The sequence below is a fragment of the Eubalaena glacialis genome, chromosome 12 (genome assembly GCF_028564815.1).
Source record: "Eubalaena glacialis isolate mEubGla1 chromosome 12, mEubGla1.1.hap2.+ XY, whole genome shotgun sequence".
Lineage (NCBI taxonomy): Eukaryota > Metazoa > Chordata > Mammalia > Artiodactyla > Balaenidae > Eubalaena > Eubalaena glacialis.
In genome coordinates, this window is record NC_083727.1 from 29,573,141 (window position 1) to 29,590,914 (window position 17,774).

At 42.2% G+C, this 17,774-nt stretch overlaps 1 protein-coding gene across 2 annotated transcripts in view; it reads left to right on the plus strand.

Annotated features, from left to right (window-relative positions):
- The first annotated feature begins 3,557 nt into the window (after positions 1-3,557).
- The window catches only part of SLC2A12 (solute carrier family 2 member 12), a 56,214-nt gene continuing 41,997 nt past the window's right edge, over positions 3,558-17,774 (plus strand). For both annotated transcript variants that reach the window (XM_061207065.1, XM_061207066.1), the window contains exon 1: positions 3,558-3,821. In XM_061207065.1, coding sequence (XP_061063048.1) covers positions 3,707-3,821 — 115 coding nt within the window. In that variant the 5' untranslated portion in view covers positions 3,558-3,706. The remainder of the gene's footprint in view (positions 3,822-17,774) is intronic.

The window sequence follows — 17,774 nt, forward strand, 5'->3', positions numbered from 1 at the left end:
ACAAGTATTGGACTCTACTTCACGATACACATATCAAAGTATTCCAACTTACTTTGAAATGCATAAAAACTAAGATGGATCAATGGACGGATAGAGGGATTAAAATACAGATACATAGATGAAAGAGTGAGCATAGTAAAATGCTGAGTATAGAATCTAGGTTTTCCTGTATGACTGAAAATTTTCAGGATGAAACATTGGAAAGTGTTTTTTTTGTTTGTTTTGTTTTGTTTTTGATCTGGACATGTTTCAAAAACCTCTGTTTCAATTTCTGCAAAATGAAAGTAATAGTGTTTACTTCACAAAGTTGTTATGAGGTTTAAGAAAAATCTCCGTAAAAATAGGCCTGGTATATACATAGTAGAGGTCCACAGCCTTGTGATGCTGTTTGCCTTCTCTTTCATCCCCTCTTATTTGTCTTGTCAGTTTATAAGCCATAATACATACTTTTGGATTTGGTAGCATTGCCTATGAACAGGTGGTCTGAAAAGGTATGCAGCAAAATTATTGGAATTATTGGAAATGAACTGTCCATCTGCTGATTACATATTCCTTAAGTGGAGGAATCGCTTTTAACGATAGTAGTGGCTCAGACTCTATTAAGGAGGGACAGCCTGTGGTGATACTTGCTCTAAAGAGAGTACCAGAAAGGAGAGAGAAACGACGAAGTGTTAGAGACAATCGTCAAATGGATTTTTAAAAACTACATAGTTATCCAGCTCACTAAATGCTCCATTTGTGAGCACTCATTTATTTATTTGTTTGTTTATTTATTTATTTGCTTATAGAAATTTGAATGGAATGAAGTGAGGAAAAGGACTTTGTTCATACTCCTCAGCTCTGGCTGCCCATCTCTTTCTTCCCAAAGTAGTTTGCGGGGTAGGTTTTTCCATACACTGTAATCTTTTTATTTATTTATTTTTGGCTGCCTCGGGTCTTAGCTGTGGCACGCGGGATCTTTCGTTGCTGCACGCGGGCTCTTTGATGTGGTGTGCAGGTTGCTCTCTAGGTGTGGCGCATGGGCTCTCTAGTTGCAGTGCATGGGCTTAGTTGCCCCGCGGCATGTAGGATCTCAGTTCCCCGACCAGGGATCGAACCCGCGTCCCCCGCATTGGAAGGCAGATTCTGGACCACCAGGGAAGTCCCTGCACTCATTTATTTAACACATATTTATTGAGGGTGTGCTGCATGCCTTGCACTGTGCTAAGAGCTGGAGACACAGAGATGGACGAGTGCCCGGGACAGACATAGGTGCCTGCCCTCATGGAACTTACATTCTAGTCATGCTAAAGTTAGTTGGATTTATAGGGATCAGTCTGTTAGCCAGCAAATATTTACTGAGTATTCATTCTGGCCAGGCACTTGGAATATTCATAGTAAACCAAACAGAAATGGTCCACTCTGTCATGGAGCCTGCTATCTAGCAGAAAAAGGCAGATTTAGTCAAATCACTGCATGTAACTATAATAAAACTGTAACATGATAAGTGTGCAAAATACTGTGAAGGAGAAGTACAGGGTTCTTCAGGAAATTTCGGCAGGAGAATATGCCCCATTAGCCTAGATGAGTTTAAGAGAGTAAATTGAGCACAGAACAGAGCTTGGGAGAGCCAGTGGCCCCCCATCGGGTCAACACTGGAATGAAAAACAGAATTAGGGGCACCAGGAGCCATGTGTTCCGTCACATAGTGTGCTTATTCCTTTGGATTTCTGCTTGGTTTATGCCTTAGGAGTTCCTGTGTGGTTCGGCTACAGAAAGCAAAGTGAGAATTGTTGAATTGCTCTTCACCGTAGTAAGGGATTCTGGAATTAGGTTTATCTTCTACTTGGTCAAAGACTATAGCAAACACCCTAACACGTCCATGGTGCCAGGAAGCTGCTGGAGACACGGGGCCTGAGATCATTAAACAAAGCAATTATACAACTGACCCACTGCAAGAACATGTCCACCAACTGAGGTCGTTGATTCCCAGCAGAGAGAAGATAGAAGCCAAGAGAATACAGAGAGCTGATGAGAAATACGTGTGTCCTGCAGACAAAACCTGTTGCTCCTACAATGATAACACATTCTGGAAACAAATAAAAACCAAAGCGTCATTGTACCACACATTCTTTAGTGGGGACAAGCTGATCTGTTGGAGTCTGAACTACTCACCTCTGAATCAAAAGGGGGCTGGGCTATGCTGAAAGAACTGCCATTTTCCAGCACTAGCAGCAGACATAAACAGGTGCATAATCAATACTAGTTGAATCATTACAGGTTTGTTTCCATTTGTTGCCTGATTCCCCGAAGGATAAGAAAGATACAGAAATATCTAGTGATGAGCAAAAGTAATGTACAAATGATAAGTTAATTTAGAGCTGTGTTAGGATCCAGCCAAAAGGCCAAAAGTGAGTTCTGTGTAGTTCAGCTTCTGCCTATACAAGCAAGAACTCGTTTCTCTGTCCGGAGGAACGACTAGGACCAAAGCTGTATTTCATGTCATCTTCTTAAGGTCAAGAAGGGCTGAAAGTGACGGAAACCAAGAAAATCAGAGAAGGACAAGGCTGGGAGGTTGGGATATAGGCAAGTTATGGCATTAGACCACCTGGCTTCCTGGTCTCACCTCTGCCACTGACTAGCTGTGATATTTGAGGCAAGTCACTTTGCCTCCATTTTCTGCTCTGTAATATGGGTACATGCCTCACAAGTTGGTTTTTTTTTCCCCCCAAAAATGAATCATTTGGTAAGACATTTATAGAAATATATTCACAAATGAGGAAAAAAAAATCTTCCTTCTCAGGCCCTGCTTTTGTTTCCGATTGGACGGCACCACAGCCACACCATGGTCCATTCACTCTGGGCGCTCAGAACTGGAAATGCCCCTCCTCCTACAATCAGGCTGGCAGGCGTCCATTTCGACAGAAGATTCAGGGTTGGTTCCTTCCTTAAAGACAGCTATGCGAAAATAACCTGCGATACTTTGCTGTAACCCCAGGGTATAAAAAGTCCAAAGAACCTGGGTATTCTGAGTTTGTGTATACTTGGTCTCAGGCCTTGATTTGTCTGACAGGCCTTGGAGAGGGAGAGTATATACCGCACTCACCTAGGGCAAAATCAGGTTGAAACAATGAAGATGTTTCATGCTTTGTTGAATTTGCTAAGTGTCACTGCTCTTGGAATAACCGTCTTGCTGAAAAATTGACACACTTTTCCTTCTGGTATGTCTTTGCCTAAATTGTTCCTCCCTGTGCAAGATTAACTAATACCATCTGTGAGTATTCTGGGCCCTCACTCTCAGCCTGGGCTTGAATCTGCCTGATTCTTTTCTGTGCCTCTTTTCAAAGGTGCAGGAATACAAGAGCTACACCCCGCCCCCCCCCCCCAACGCCCCCAGCTAAGGGCCAAACACTGTCAGAGCTCCGGTTCCCAAGCCTGGAAATCCTTTGCTTCCAGCTCTGCATCTGAAGGCAAAAAACAATCCTCCGGAGATTCGGCCCTCCCACTGCCTGTGATAGGCTGCTTGGAATAGCAAGAGCCTGTGTCACCGAAAAGGGCAAAGCTTTCGGAAATAGAAACAAAGTTGGTCACAAATCACATTGGCTTTGTCCGAAGTTTTTTTTCACCTTTCTTTAGCATGCGACCATGGGGAAAGTGACCGCTCGTGTCAGTGGGGGAAGTCAGGGTGGTTTAGTGCCCAGGGAACGGCTGTAACTTCTACGTGACCATGGTACCTGTTGAAAACGCAGAGGCCCCCAGTCTGCTGAAACCGAAGGGGCCAGCAGCCGAGACTGATGGCAGCGACAGAGCCAGCGGCGGCCGGCATCCTCCCTGGGCGAGAGGTAAAGCGAGGCTGCAGGGCTCGGGGACCGCGAGAGGAGCGAGCTGGGCGCGTGTCTCACTCGTGTGTGTGTGTGTGTGTGTACACGTGAGCGTGCTAGGTGCCTGGAGACGAGGGGACAGGATCTGCTGGGAGGAGTGACAAGGAGCTCTAATGTGAAGGTTGAAGTCCCACTACTCGTAAGCCGGGCGCCCTCCGCCGTGTTGACGGTATGATGTATAAATCTTTTCCATTTGGAGAAATTGACTGGCAAGATAATCACACGTGTAAACACACCCACACACCCCCCCGCATACACACACTTTTTCATTTATTGTCACAAATGGATGATCTGTAACAATTGGACATTATAACTACCATTTCAAAAATCAGCATTTTAAGGAAGCGTCATACAATTATTAGTTATATAATCAATAAATACAACTTTCTTTTTAAGTTCCCAGCATCTGTTTGTAATGAATTTGAGCATTATTTACAGCCTAAAACCTCTGCTTGGTTGCTCCTGCTTTCTTTAAAACTGGCCTTTCAGACTGAGGTTTGTTTAATACTTTTCCTTCCAGAGGTGAAATTTGGAAAAGTTTTAATTCATTTCAGTTATCTTTGCTAAACCAAATGCCTTTCTTCACTCCCGCATTTACAATTTTCACAAACACATTGCACACTTTTAGTTGCCTTTTCCTATTCAGTTAGTTTATTCTCAAAGGAATAGGAACTAATCGTAATATGAAATGAAATCAAACACAAATAATGCCCTTCTTCCCACTGCTTCCCTCAGCTCTGCTCCCTCTAATCATATAATACATTCCCATGCCGCCGTATATTGGAATTTCATGCATAACCAAAAACACTAAATGATACGAAAGGCATTTTACCTTTCACCTTGGGATGGATCTGTATACTTATGTTTGCATGGCGGGTTTGACGATCTTGGAATTGAATCCACAACCCCTCTCCAGGAGGAACTGAGCGGCCCCTCCTTGGGAACTGAGAAGCTCTCCTTATCCCCTGCCCTCTCCCTGCTCAGCCTTTTCTTGCTTCCCTCCTTCTAGCCAAGAATGAATATCTGGGGTCACCTTACACTATGCCTCAGCCCTCTCTTCAGCAGAGCTGTTCCTTTGTCTAAGTGTGATCTTTGGTTCCTAAGTCTAAGAGCAGACAAAGGAAACTTGAATTCGGGGGTAAAGAGAAAGAGTGGCAAAGTTCTTCTCTCTGAATTCCGGCAAGATTGAGCTCTAGGGTGAGCTGAGGTGGTGATATTGACAAAAGGGTTAACTAGATAGAGTGGCTGATAAATGTCACAAAGAAGATGAAAAGAAACTTTGTCCTGGAGGGGCCTCCATGGTAACGCTCAAAAATGGACTATTTAGTTTTGATATGTCTTTGAAAGCACGGTGTACTACTCTTCATAGGTTAAATTGCCCAAGTTCACAGTGATCCCAAAGGAAGGTAACATGTATATGTGCTTGTAAAGGTTGAATACACACACAAAATTCAATTTATAGTGCAACTGTTTATGCCATTGAAAAGAAATGATAAATGAACAAATACCATAAATTATCTTTTACATTTAATTTTAAATGAACCTTTATCATGTAGAAGAGGAAACCTAAATGTTTTTCTTAAATCCTTAATACAGCTTTGATGGGTGCTATATGTAGTTTATATTTAGACAAATACAAACCTTTTATTATTACTTTTGTAAATTTTCATAAATTGTCTTAAACATTCTTGGTACCCAAAGGCAATTATACAGATCTATGTGTATAATGAATCCATAGTACGGACTTGCTCTGTGGTTTTGACAAGTTACTTCACCTCTCCAACTGGGATTGTATTTTTGTATGATTTACGAAGATGTTGAGGTTTAATGAAATATTTGACAAATACTCCTTTCAACTTCTTTATTTTTTAAACTTCCATAGTTTCATCCAGGAAATTCTGAGTATTTAAAACATGCTTAAATTATCCTACTTTTCCTGCATTTGAAGGTAGCAAGTTGTTCTATATTCCTAGATGAAAAAATTAACGTGCAAAGAGGAATGAGTTATACAACCCAGGACAAGGTCATTAAAACATCTGAGATATTGAAAAATGAAACAAAACAAAAACCTTAATCTCTTTGATTGCACCCCCTTAATGCTATTGTGTGTAATGAAAAGTGTTGGCAGGTTTTCCTTGGCTAACCCCTCTAAACTGGAAGGAATGCTCTGTTTCAATGGCTAGAAGCTAATGAATTTAAATTCATTTTCAAAAAGCTATGGCTCAAAGTGGGTACATTTTTAGTAAACCTTTCAGTGTTCATAGACACATTATAATTGACCTTGTAGGGCAGGTTGAGCTCGATTTGAAATCTCGGTACCTCGAGCCAACAACAGATACAGGTGAGGTGAGGAACATGGACTGCTGGGGCATCTTACACAAGGAGAGCATGAGTCCAGAAGATGTGTGGTTGGCCCACGTTCACGCGGTGGTTGATCAAAGCTGACCCTGGTGACCTGTGGCTCAGGGGGCCTGCTCCTTCATCTCAGGAGCTGGGTCTCCCAGGCTCTTCTAATTCATGATTCAAACAACTGGCTAGGAGGAAGGTTTCCTTAAGTCCCCCATTACCCCACCAGCGCTGCATTTGCCTCTCAGATCTGCCCAAAAGGTCAGAAACCAAGAACAATATTCACCGTATGAGTGTAGGTTCTCCGCGCTGCAGATCCAGCTGCCGAAAGCAGTGGAACCCAGATCGCTAGAACTAGACTCCAAACCAGCTGAAAGGGCTGCACTTCACCCCCTCCAAGACTCTTCTAAACCTGAGATGCCACAGTCTGAGATTTAAGAAATGCACACTTCTGCTAATGAGGTGAATACCCTGTGGCAGTTGTTCTCAAACTTGTTTAAAACTGTGAACACCTTTTTTGCAAATGGAAGCTGAGTAGGCGGTCAGTATGTTAAGACAAGTAAACATGGTGCCTCTTTAGTGGAAAGGGGAGAGGTAGAGAAAGAAAGACCTGAAGCCTGGCCACTTCCCTGCTCCTCTCTCATCCCTTGTGGCCCTGAGCCGGCTCCTGGGTCAGCATCACATTAGCAAACCTCAGGCCCATCACCACTCCGGTTATGCAGGCCATGTTTTTGAGGTTGGGGCATATTTACTGTGCTCCTGCCGTGAGCCTTGGGCTCTCAAGATTAGCCTAAAACAGACCCCCTTGAATTGAGTCAGGTCTGGCTTTCTCAGGCTTCCTCAGGCAGCCCAAGGGGAAGTCTGCTTGTAAGACAGACTGAGGAGACTTTGGGGAACAAACTTATCACCAGGGAAGAGAAGGTCAGACTGACCAGCTTGACCTGATAACAGAGCTTTGGCTGTGAGACCAACAGACTGGTCACTTTGGGAAGACCCAGGTCTTGGCCATTCCCATTTTTCCAGGCTTTCCATATATTAAAAAGTGACATCTGAAACTAATATAATATTGTAAATCAACTATACCTTAAAAAAACACAGTGATAAACTTTTTAATAAAATATATAAAGTATGTAAGTATCAAAAGAAAAAGTGACAAAACCCTTGACAAAAATTGTGTTCTTAAAAACATGTGTATTTAACAACTTGATGGCAATTACAACAGCAAAAAAAATGTTGTGTAGCTTGATAGTCCCAAGGAAATGACAGAATTTATAGACACTTGAATTTGTGAGGGACTATAGACTTTTTTTGACTGGAAATAAGACGAGGTTTAAAGATAACCATCTCCCCTTTCTCTTCAGTCAGCTTATGTCTGGGGCTGTACATTTAACCTCACTTGGAAATCATATCAAAAGTCTAAATTTGAGGCTTTTTGTGACAGTGAGGCATGGGCAAGTGACTTCTCTGGGATCTCAGAAGGGAGAAGGCTCTAAATAAACATGGTGGGAGCTGTTTCACCACCAACTCTGGGTGGTGTTTGGCTCATGCAGCAGGGCTCTTTTCCCCTTTAATATCACATCACAGAGAGAGCAGAGAGACTGCCGCTTGTCACAAACCACCTCTAGGCTGCTGCAGCAGCAGGCATGTATTGTGAGTGCCTGTGTTGGCAGGGCCGGGCACACAAGGCCAGACCAAGGAGCCACCAACAGTGCCATTGACCCGGAGGGCCTGAAATTAGCCAGCAAACACCAGCGTGCCTGAACAGGTTTTATAGCCAATGTCTATTCCGATAGGTCAGTGCCTCTGTCCAGTTGTTAAATATTTTAAACATTACCCTTCTGTCTGGTAACATTGCCAGCAGGACCTGAGCGGCTACGTTCTTAGGAAAGAGACTGGTGGTAGCTGGTAGGACCCTACTGTGATCCCTCAGGTATGTTTTTTGTGAATTCTCAAGGAGGTACTTGTCAGTGGTCTAGACCTTGTAGAAGCTGATAAAAACAGAACTCAAAATACAATGGGTCCACCCTGGAACTGCCTGCGGAAACTCCAATTTACATGTATGTATCAGAGGTGAATCTTAAAATGCAGTTTTTAATTGCTGTAGATGTGTGGGATGGTATTTTTCATTCAAGAATATTTAGTTCTTGAATCTGTTTTCATAGCATCATCTCACTAGGAGGAACTGAAGTATAATACTATTTAGCTTCAGGGTTCAAAAAGTTCTAAAAGCTCCAAACAGGCCTCCTTGAGTGTGGAATTAGCTTTGGGCTTTTAAAGGTTTGAAGCAGCTTTTTATTCAGATTGTATGAGCAAGAACTGGCTTTATAAGATTCTTAAATTGAACGGAGTCGGGACTCCCAAGTTCAATTTTTTTCTCATGAAGTCTTCCCCAAGAGGATGAGTTAGCGAATAAAATAAGGCAATGAAAACCACTTAAAAGTACACCAAGTCACGGTGGTAAGAAAGGAGAAAAGCTGAAATGTGCTTCTTCCCAAGGAGCTATTTCACCAAATACCAAATGATGATAATTTCCCATCCCATCTTCCCTCAAAAAGTAACCAATCTCTGGGACTTCCCTGGTGGTCCAGTGGTTAGGACTCCGCGCTTTCACTGCTGAGGGCTTGAGTTCAATCCCTGGTCAGGAAACTAAGATCCCACAAGCTGCGCGGAACAGCCAAAAAAAAAAAAAAAAAAATCCCGAACCTGAAACCCCTCCAAGTATTTCCCAGCTGAAATGTTAAGCCAAATATATTACTTCCATAGTAAATCATAAATTCACATGAGTTTTTTTTCTATTTTATTTTGTTCTGTTTTGGCTCCTTGGTATCACTTTTCTTCCTGCATCGCAGCACATTCATTTATGCATTTGCAAAATGGCTATGCTTCAGTGATATACTAATTTTTCTATACAATTTAGGTAGAAGTAATAAGACTAAAATAATTTATCACATTATTCTCATTTTAGGAGTTTTCATTCTTTTTGAGCATGACTCACTTTATACTGTTGTACCAAAATATCAGGGAGAAAAGCAGTCCTTTGTTTGACTTATAGGAGTATTTTTTTTCTCTTAAGTAAATCAAGTGTTTTTAAACTTTAAACTGGTAAATTGTGCTTCCTTTGGAAGTAATTGTTTCTCAGAAACATTCATGACGCAGGTCTGCCTGGCATTACTAGGCTCTGGGGCTGTTAGCTACAACCATATTATTTTATTTATATTATTATTATTATTATTTTATAATGTGTGGCTCCTGCATGCACCTGTTTCCCACACTTTGTGGAATTTGGGAGCCATGTGCAATGCTAATTTAGATATGACATCTCAGCCTCAGATGTGCAAGGTTTTTTAAGAATAGGGGAGGGAATTCCCTGGCAGTCCAGTGGTTAAGACTCCGCCCTTCCACTGCAGGGGGAAGGGTTCGATCCCTGGTCGGGGAACTAAAAATCCTGCATGCTGCGTGACGTGGCCAAAAAATAAAAATAACATAAATAAAATAAAATAGAGAAGTGAAGAAAAAAGAATAGGGGAAAAAGTTGTAATTTTAATCAGTTGGTGTCGTAAAAGAACATCCCTAAGCTAATGAATGTTTCATTTCTATTGGGAAACAAAATTGTGGAAAGCCCAAGGCAAAATCACAGGAAGAATTTTTAATGATATAAGCCCAGTTGTGTAGGTATTGCCAAAAACAAAGGAATTCAAGAATTTATGAAAAGGCAGAATTGTTATGCTGGAAACAAGGTATCATTTTACTTCCCTTGCTATCAGTAAGAGACTGTTACAAAGTTTTACTTCAGTGTTATGGAGATTTTCCCCCATAGATTCAGACTAAACAGATCTTTGTTGGATGATTTTTGTGGGCAACCCAATGAGGTAATATTACCCCACGTTCACAGATAAGGAAACTGAGGCTAAGAGAGCAACAGTTAACATTTACCAAGCACTTACTAGTGTGCACCAGCCACTCGTCTATCTCATTTATTCTCATAACAACTTTATGAGTTATGTAATATTATCTTTATTTTAGGAATGAGGATGCAGAGGAACAGAAAGATTAAGGGACATGTCAGGGTCTAGCTGGTAACTAACCAGACGCTCTGATTCCAGATTGTACCTTCAGCATTAAGACAAGGTACCTCTGGGAGAGAAGCAAAGTGACTTGCTCCATGTAGCATGGATAATAGCCCAGAGATCCAAACCTCAGTATCCTAAATCCAAGCCAGGGTTTTGCCCACTTGAATGATAATACCATCCAGCACCAATGTTTCTACTTCCTGGTCTGTTCCGTGATCTGATCTGTGAATTTGGGTACCCAGTATATGCCTTTCAGAACTTTATTGCATTCTGTTTTAGCTATTCTCTAATTTTCCATGTGACATGTCTTTTTCTATAAGATTATAAATTCCCAGATAAAATATATATTCTTGTACCTATCAGAGCTCTGAGCTAACTGCAAGTGTTTAGAAAGTACTGTGTAGCTCATAAGAGGGAGGAATTATGCCTTTTCCTCTGTATTTCCATCAGGGATCACATGCAAATGGCACAAGTACAGCCATCTTGTAACCTAGGAAATGTGTCAGCACTGTGCTTGGATTGACCACCGTGCTGATTGCACTGTCCATATAGTTGAAACTGTCTGCCATCTGTGTCCAAGACGGTACTGCCATGGAGTACGTGCTTAATTGTTAAATCAGTGAGTGAGTGAAGAAGTGTTTGTTGAGCTGAACTAAAGAGCATTTAATTCTGCAATACTTATTGACCACCTACTGTGTGAGAGGCACAGTGCCGGATACTTCACAGTAAAAAAAAAAGATATCTAAGACATTATCCAGGTCCATAAGTTTTACCAACTCGTCAGAGAGATAAGAGTGTAAATAATGACAAGACAATCATTTAGCAAATATTGAGTGTCTCCTAGAAATCAGACATGATGCTAGACCCTGGGTCCAATGGTGAACCAGTGACATTCATGCGATGCAAATACTTATTAACAATTGGTGATGAGAGAGAAGAGATCAGGAAACCTACAAGGGAGGAGGTGGCCAGACACATAACGCCACAGTAGTGCACAGGGGGCAGCTCAGCCAGTTTTTGAAGGATCCTGGAAGACAGTATGGCTAAGCTGACTCAAGACAGTATCACTGAGGCCAATAGATTTACAGAGAGAATTCTAAGCAGAGAAGATAGCTTGTATACAAGTTTGGAAAGGAGAGAATGGCACATTCAGGGAACTACGAATATTTTTGTCTGATGAAAGCACAGAGTTCAAAGCAGGAGAAAGAGGGTTATGAAAGAATCTGAAGGTGTAAGTAGGGACGATGTTATGAAACCTTTGTGTGATAAGTATCATGAGAGGAGGAATTCTTAGGAAGAGATCCTACTGGTTTATAGAAATCCAGAAAAGTTTCTGAAAGTGATGATAGTGGTGAAAGAATTAGGGAGTCTTGGAAAGCTCCACCTGCATGGCTGTAAGTCCTTCAGCTCTATGGGATCACCATTCTTTTAATATTTAAACAAAAGTAGCTCCAGCCCCCATAAAGTTAAATCCACATGCCCTCCACCTTGCTCAAACCCTGCCCTTGCTCCTCTGCCCTCCGCCCATCCTCAAGCACACCCGGTATACCGGTACACCTTAGGAGTCTTGTGGTTTCTGATCACTTTTTGCACCAACTTCCTGTTTCCCCTGGATTTTTGCCCTTCAGTTCCTGCAGCTGGTCTTTTCTCTTATCCCTGCTCCAATCCACGCGTGGATTACAGCCCTTTTCCTTCATATACTCAAATCTCATTCACACAAGTTCTTTGTCGATTCTTACCGACAATTTGAAGAGAGCTATAGTGCAATTAAATATTAGGTGGGCCCATTCATAAAATTCTCCTGTCAAGTCCACCCTAGGGAATTTCTTGTAAACCAACTTTTCTAAAAGCTACAGGCCTCTTGCACTATTGTTCCCTTGTCTTCCCCATCCCCATCCCCCAGAACTTGACAAACTCTCCTGACCTTTTCTTTCATTTCTCTTATTTCTGGGTTCTGTTGGCCATTCTTTCTTGATCTCTCTCTCTCTCTCTCTCTCTCTCTCTCACACACACACACACACACACACATGAAAATTCTTGCTTCTTGGCCTTTTCTCCTGTTCTCCCTCTGTCTCCCATAGCCCACCACTGTATTACCAACATGACCCATGGGCTTTCCCCTTAACCCTGAGGTGACCGTCTAGGTATTCATTTTTAGTAAATAAAGTGCTCTTTCTAAGAACTTTACATCCACAGGCTTTACAATATTATTTTTTCTGCATTTCATTTCCTTAACTAAAGAATTTCTAAAGCACTCAGGGTGATTCTCAACCATTTTTGAGTACCTGGACTCCTTTATTTATTTATTTATTTTAATTAATTAATTTATTTTTAGTTTTGGCTGCGTTGGGTCTTCGTGGCTGCACGCAGGCTTTCTCTAGTTGTGGCAAGCGGGGGCTACACTTTGTTGCTGTGCACGGGCTTCTCATTGCGGTGGCTTCTCTTGTTGCGGAGCACAGGCTCTAGGCGCGTGGGCTTTAGTAGTTGTTGCACGTGGGCTCCGTAGTTGTGGCTCGCGGGCTCTAGAGCACAGGCTCAGTAGTTGTGGTGCACAGGCTTAGTTGCTCTGTGGCATGCGGGATCTTCCCAGACCAGGGCTCGAACCCGTGTCCCCTGCATTGGTAGGTGGATTCTTAACCACTGTGCCACCAGGGAAGTCCTGGACTCCTTTTTAAATAGAAAAACAACTTCAAATTCTCACATAATAGTTTTCACAGTTTTATATTTATTGATTAGAAAATATAGGATGACAGAAAGCTACTCTGCATTCACTCGCACTTTGAATTAAAACCTTTTTTTTTCAATCACATCTACATATGTATGAAATCTTGAAGTACAGATATATATGTTACTATTTTTCCCAATGTTTAATAATCATTGATGGGATGAGGATCCTTTTTGAAGACTTTGCCAATTTTCAAAAGTCCCTCGCTCACCACAACTCATACACGTTGAAAATCTCTGGAGACATCAGAGGCCTCTGGGTAAAATGGCTGCTGGTTTGTTCTCCAGATTCACCCCCTCTTAACTATCTATTGAAAATCCCCTTGAAAAGATGAAAAGAGATGCAAAATTACAATAGTATTAAAGCCAGATATATTCATCAATGAGTTAGATCTTACCCCTAAATAAAATGCAAATATGGGCCTAATGTATAAACTAAGGCAGTAGTATTTTAGCTCTCCACAAAAATCTCACTCAGCACCCCTAATGAGAGAATTTTCATCAATCAAAGGATGACATCTCCACAGACCCCCCCCGGAGCTGCTTTTTCGGAGGGTCAGAAGGTTTTGCTCCATAATCCAATTCTTCCCACCCTATCCTGTCACCATCACTTCTCTTTCTATATCTCTTAAGGGCTACAATTTTCAAGATTTCAGCAACTCTGGCTGGCTCGTTGCATTCTAGAATGTGAAATCAGTGTTAAGAAGAGACAAAGTCCAAATGAGCCACTAGAATGGTACATTCTAGAAGTTGTAATTTTCCATGTATTGTTTTTGACAAGCAAAAAATGACAGTCTGTTCATAGTCAGGGGACCAAAAAGTGGAAGAAAAAAAATTCCTTTCTCAGTCCAGTGGGGTCACTCCACAAAAATAACTTCCAGACATCAGAAATTTGGCTAGCAGCTGTGCACATCAACTGCTCCTTCAAGTCTAACTACGAGAGTTTCCAATTGCAACTGGGTGGCTAGACTAAGGTGTGTCAGACACTGAAAACCCACCAGCTTTTCCAACTTCCTTCTTATTTCTTGGTCTTTCCCATTTGGGGAACTAGAAGATTCACTCAGTCTCTCTTGCAGCCAAGTTTGACTGTGGAACTCACTAGTTCTGGTCAACGAGACATTAGGGCAAGTCTTTGTAGGGGAGGAAAAAAGTTTTCCTCAACCTTTTTAGGACCTGTGGCTGAGTCCGAAAATTAAACTGACAAAGACTAACAGAAAAGCATCCATATTTATTTAATATAAGTTTTATGTGACATGGAAACCTTCATAAGGAAATAAAGACCCAAAGACATGACTAAACCTGAGTATTTTTATGCTAGATTTGATGAACAGTGGACAGTCATGAAAATATGACAGGTCAAGGAGTATGAGGTAAGTGTAGTGAGCCAGGGGAAACTTAGCAAGGCTGTTTGTTTGAATTCTTTTTGGTGCCCCTTTGTCTTCTGACATAAGGATGTTCTTTTCCTCTGGGTATAACAGAGAGCACCTCTCACATGAGGGTTTTATGACCTGTTTCAGGGGGGAAGGGCAGGGGGAAGGCTAGAGCCACCTTCCTGTATCTGGCATTTTCTCAAATTCCTTCAGCTTAAAATATTCAATATGCCAAGGGGTTGTATTTTGGGGTAGCACGTCCTGAACCCCATCATCTTCCAAGGTGCTTCTGAAAAGTTCCTTCCCTGATAAAAGGAAAGAGGCACATGGGTTTAACCCCTTGCCCTAAGCCTTCTTCCATTGTCTGCTGCCTTTGAGTCTGGTTGTGAAAGCATCTAATATCTAGAGCTGTGACAGCCACCTTGCACATATGGTGACAGATTGGGGACAAAAGCCAACCCTCTGAGGAGGCAGGAACAGAAGGATGCATAGAGTGTGAATCCTTGGAGACACCAAATTCAACTTGGTCTTCTCACAAAGTAAACAATAAATGCCCTTGTTTTTCAGGTTTTTGGTTTCCTGCCGTCAAAAATATCGTAAATGATTTGGGGGCTGGATAAAGAGAATGTGGCAATCTGGTTATTGTCAAGCACATTTTAAATACAAAGGCAAAGCATGCGTTTTAAGATTTCTCTTTACAGAAAACAAATACATTTTGGACAGCATCTGATTTCTGTTCTCTATAATTTAAAAAAAATGGACTGTGTGGAAAAAAGAGATGCAGGACAACACCTGGTGATAAGAGTAGATTGAGGTGAAGATGGAACTAGCTGAGATCAGAGATGCTAATAGACCTAATATGAGATGTGTAAAGTGTCAGCGTCTAAAACTGCAAGAGTAGAATTATTATCTGAAATCTGTGATGCAGAGGAAAATAAGAGAAGCTATTCTAGGATCACATAGAAAGAACAATAAGATAGAGATGAGAGAGGAAATGAATATATTTAGCTAACATATAAATAATTATTCCAAAACAAATGGGAAGGAAAAAACCCCCAAAATACTAGAGGAAATCTTTTCTGAGTAGGAGAACTCAACCAGTAGCAAAAAAAATTTAGAAGAAACAAGTACTCTGACTTGTCCTGGTGAAAGTTTCAAATTGAAGGAAAGACAAAAGAGAGGAAGGAAAGAAAGAAAAGAATGAACGTCCTACAAAGGATCAGGCAGAAAAGAAGTGTTAACAGAACAAAATGCAGGGAAGTGCTCTTATGCCCCCTCTTTATACCTCCCCAGCCAATAGAATTTGGAGAAGATTAGTTTCAGAAAAGTGTATCTGTGAAAGTACTACCTGGGGTTGGAAAAATAAAAGGAAAGAAAGTAAAGTTCCTATCTTTTTGTCCTAGAAAGTCCAAACAATAGTAGGTATAGAGGAAGGCCACATTTTCTGTTGTTCTGAGTTTCATTGCATGTTAAAGAGAGGATGCGGGTATGGGGAGAGGCGGGGGGAGAGTGGTTAGATAAAGGATAGTGCCCAATATTTACCGTCACAGGGAGCACCACACATGGTCCAAGGCCAAGAGGCAGCACCTGGAACTTTTGACAGCTGTTGGAAACACCATACCACAACACCACACTCTCCTCACACCCTCCATACAAGAGAGCTATCTGATTAAGCCAGCGCTCTCCTTCCTGGGCATCCAATAGCCTCTGCAGAGCTCTGGCATCAGGTCCTGTGTGGGGCCCCCATACAGATTCTACTCTCAAGGGGCTCCCAATCTAAGCAGGAGACAGACTAATCCAGAGTGCTGTAAGGCCCTGGACACAAAGGCAGAAGAGAGAAGAGAGATTAATGCTAACCACAGAGAGGGAGTCTGGAAGATTTTGTAGAGGGGGGATATTTGAGCCGGATCTTCAAAGACTCAGGTTTCCCTAGGCTGTGAAGGAGGGATGCCATATGTGCCACGTGCCATAAGTGAGGGACAACAGCATGAAGAGAAGCACAAGTCTGGGAAAGGGCAGGCATTTTCCAGAAACAACCAGTGGTGCAGAAGGGCTGGAGAATTGTGCCTGGAGACTGTTGTTGGGACCTGAAAACCTGGTCCCCAGAAAGGAGACTGCTAAACGTGGAATCCGAGTGACTAGTGAACAAGCCTGTGCATGGGGCTGACATTAAATAAAACATAAGTATACGAGTGACAGTGGAACACTTTAGAGTCCCTGCAGTGGTGCCATATTAACTGGCTAATAACGGTGCTGAAAGTGCTATAGAAATACTGATTGCATGTTGTTCAGATGCTAAACATTTATGTAAATATAAAGTTCCAGGTGCTAACCCTTAAGTAATACTAGGTATTAGCCTTAGTCTGTTGACCAACCATGGGGAAGAGAGGACCAAGGATTGGCATTTGCAGTGCTGTTACCATTCATTCATTTATTTATTCACTCAACAGATATTTATTGAGGATTGACCTTGTGCCAAAGACTAGAGGTAAGAATACAGATGTAAAGAAAGCAGGGTTTGGGGACTTCCCTGGTGGTGCAGTGGTTAAAACTCCATGCTCCCAATACAGGGGGCCTGGGTTCGATCCCTGGTCAGGGAACTAGATCCCACGTGCATGCTGCAATTAAGAGTTTGCATGCCACAACTAAGGAGCCCTCGAGCTGCAACTAAGGAGCCCGCCTGCCACAACTAAGGAGCCTGCCTGCCACAACTAAGACCCAGCACAACCAAATAAATAAATAAAAATAAATTAAAAAAAAAAAGAAAGTGGGGTTCTTGCCTTCAAGGTCTTTCTGTGTAAGAGGGGAAGACAAACAGGTCAATAAATGAGTGACAGAAGTACGCCTTCATATATCTGAAACCCTGCATTCTGTGCATAGTGGGAGTGCAGAGGGGCTGGGGTGGGACAGCAGAAGGTGGCAGAGCAGGGTAGTCATCATGGGGGAGGTGGCACTTGAAATGACTCTTGAATGATGGGTTGGGATTACAGGTATTCAGAGGGAAGGAGCAGAGAAAGAGGAGAACACAAATGCAAGGCCATTTGGGGGCCACTGCAAGTTTTTCTCGAGCAAAACATGAAGTAGGAGGTCTTTTAAATGTGTGAAGCCTTCACAGTTGGTCAAGCTGCATAATGACCTGGCTGCCTGCCAGAAAAAGACCTGTGTGTGCACGCTGCTTTCCAGTCTGTTGTAGGATTCAGTCCTCTGGCAAGTGTTTGCTGTGTGTCCATTATGTACCTACGCTATAATAGGCACATGGGGGAGAAAGGAAAGAAGAAAGCGGGCAGAAACTCAAATATTGTGAAAAATGGAGTGTTTCATGTGCTTGCCAGTTAAAGTTGTGGTTCCGTCTGAGTCACCGTGAGCAGGAGACAATGCAGCTATTGTGAAAGCGGCTGCAGCCT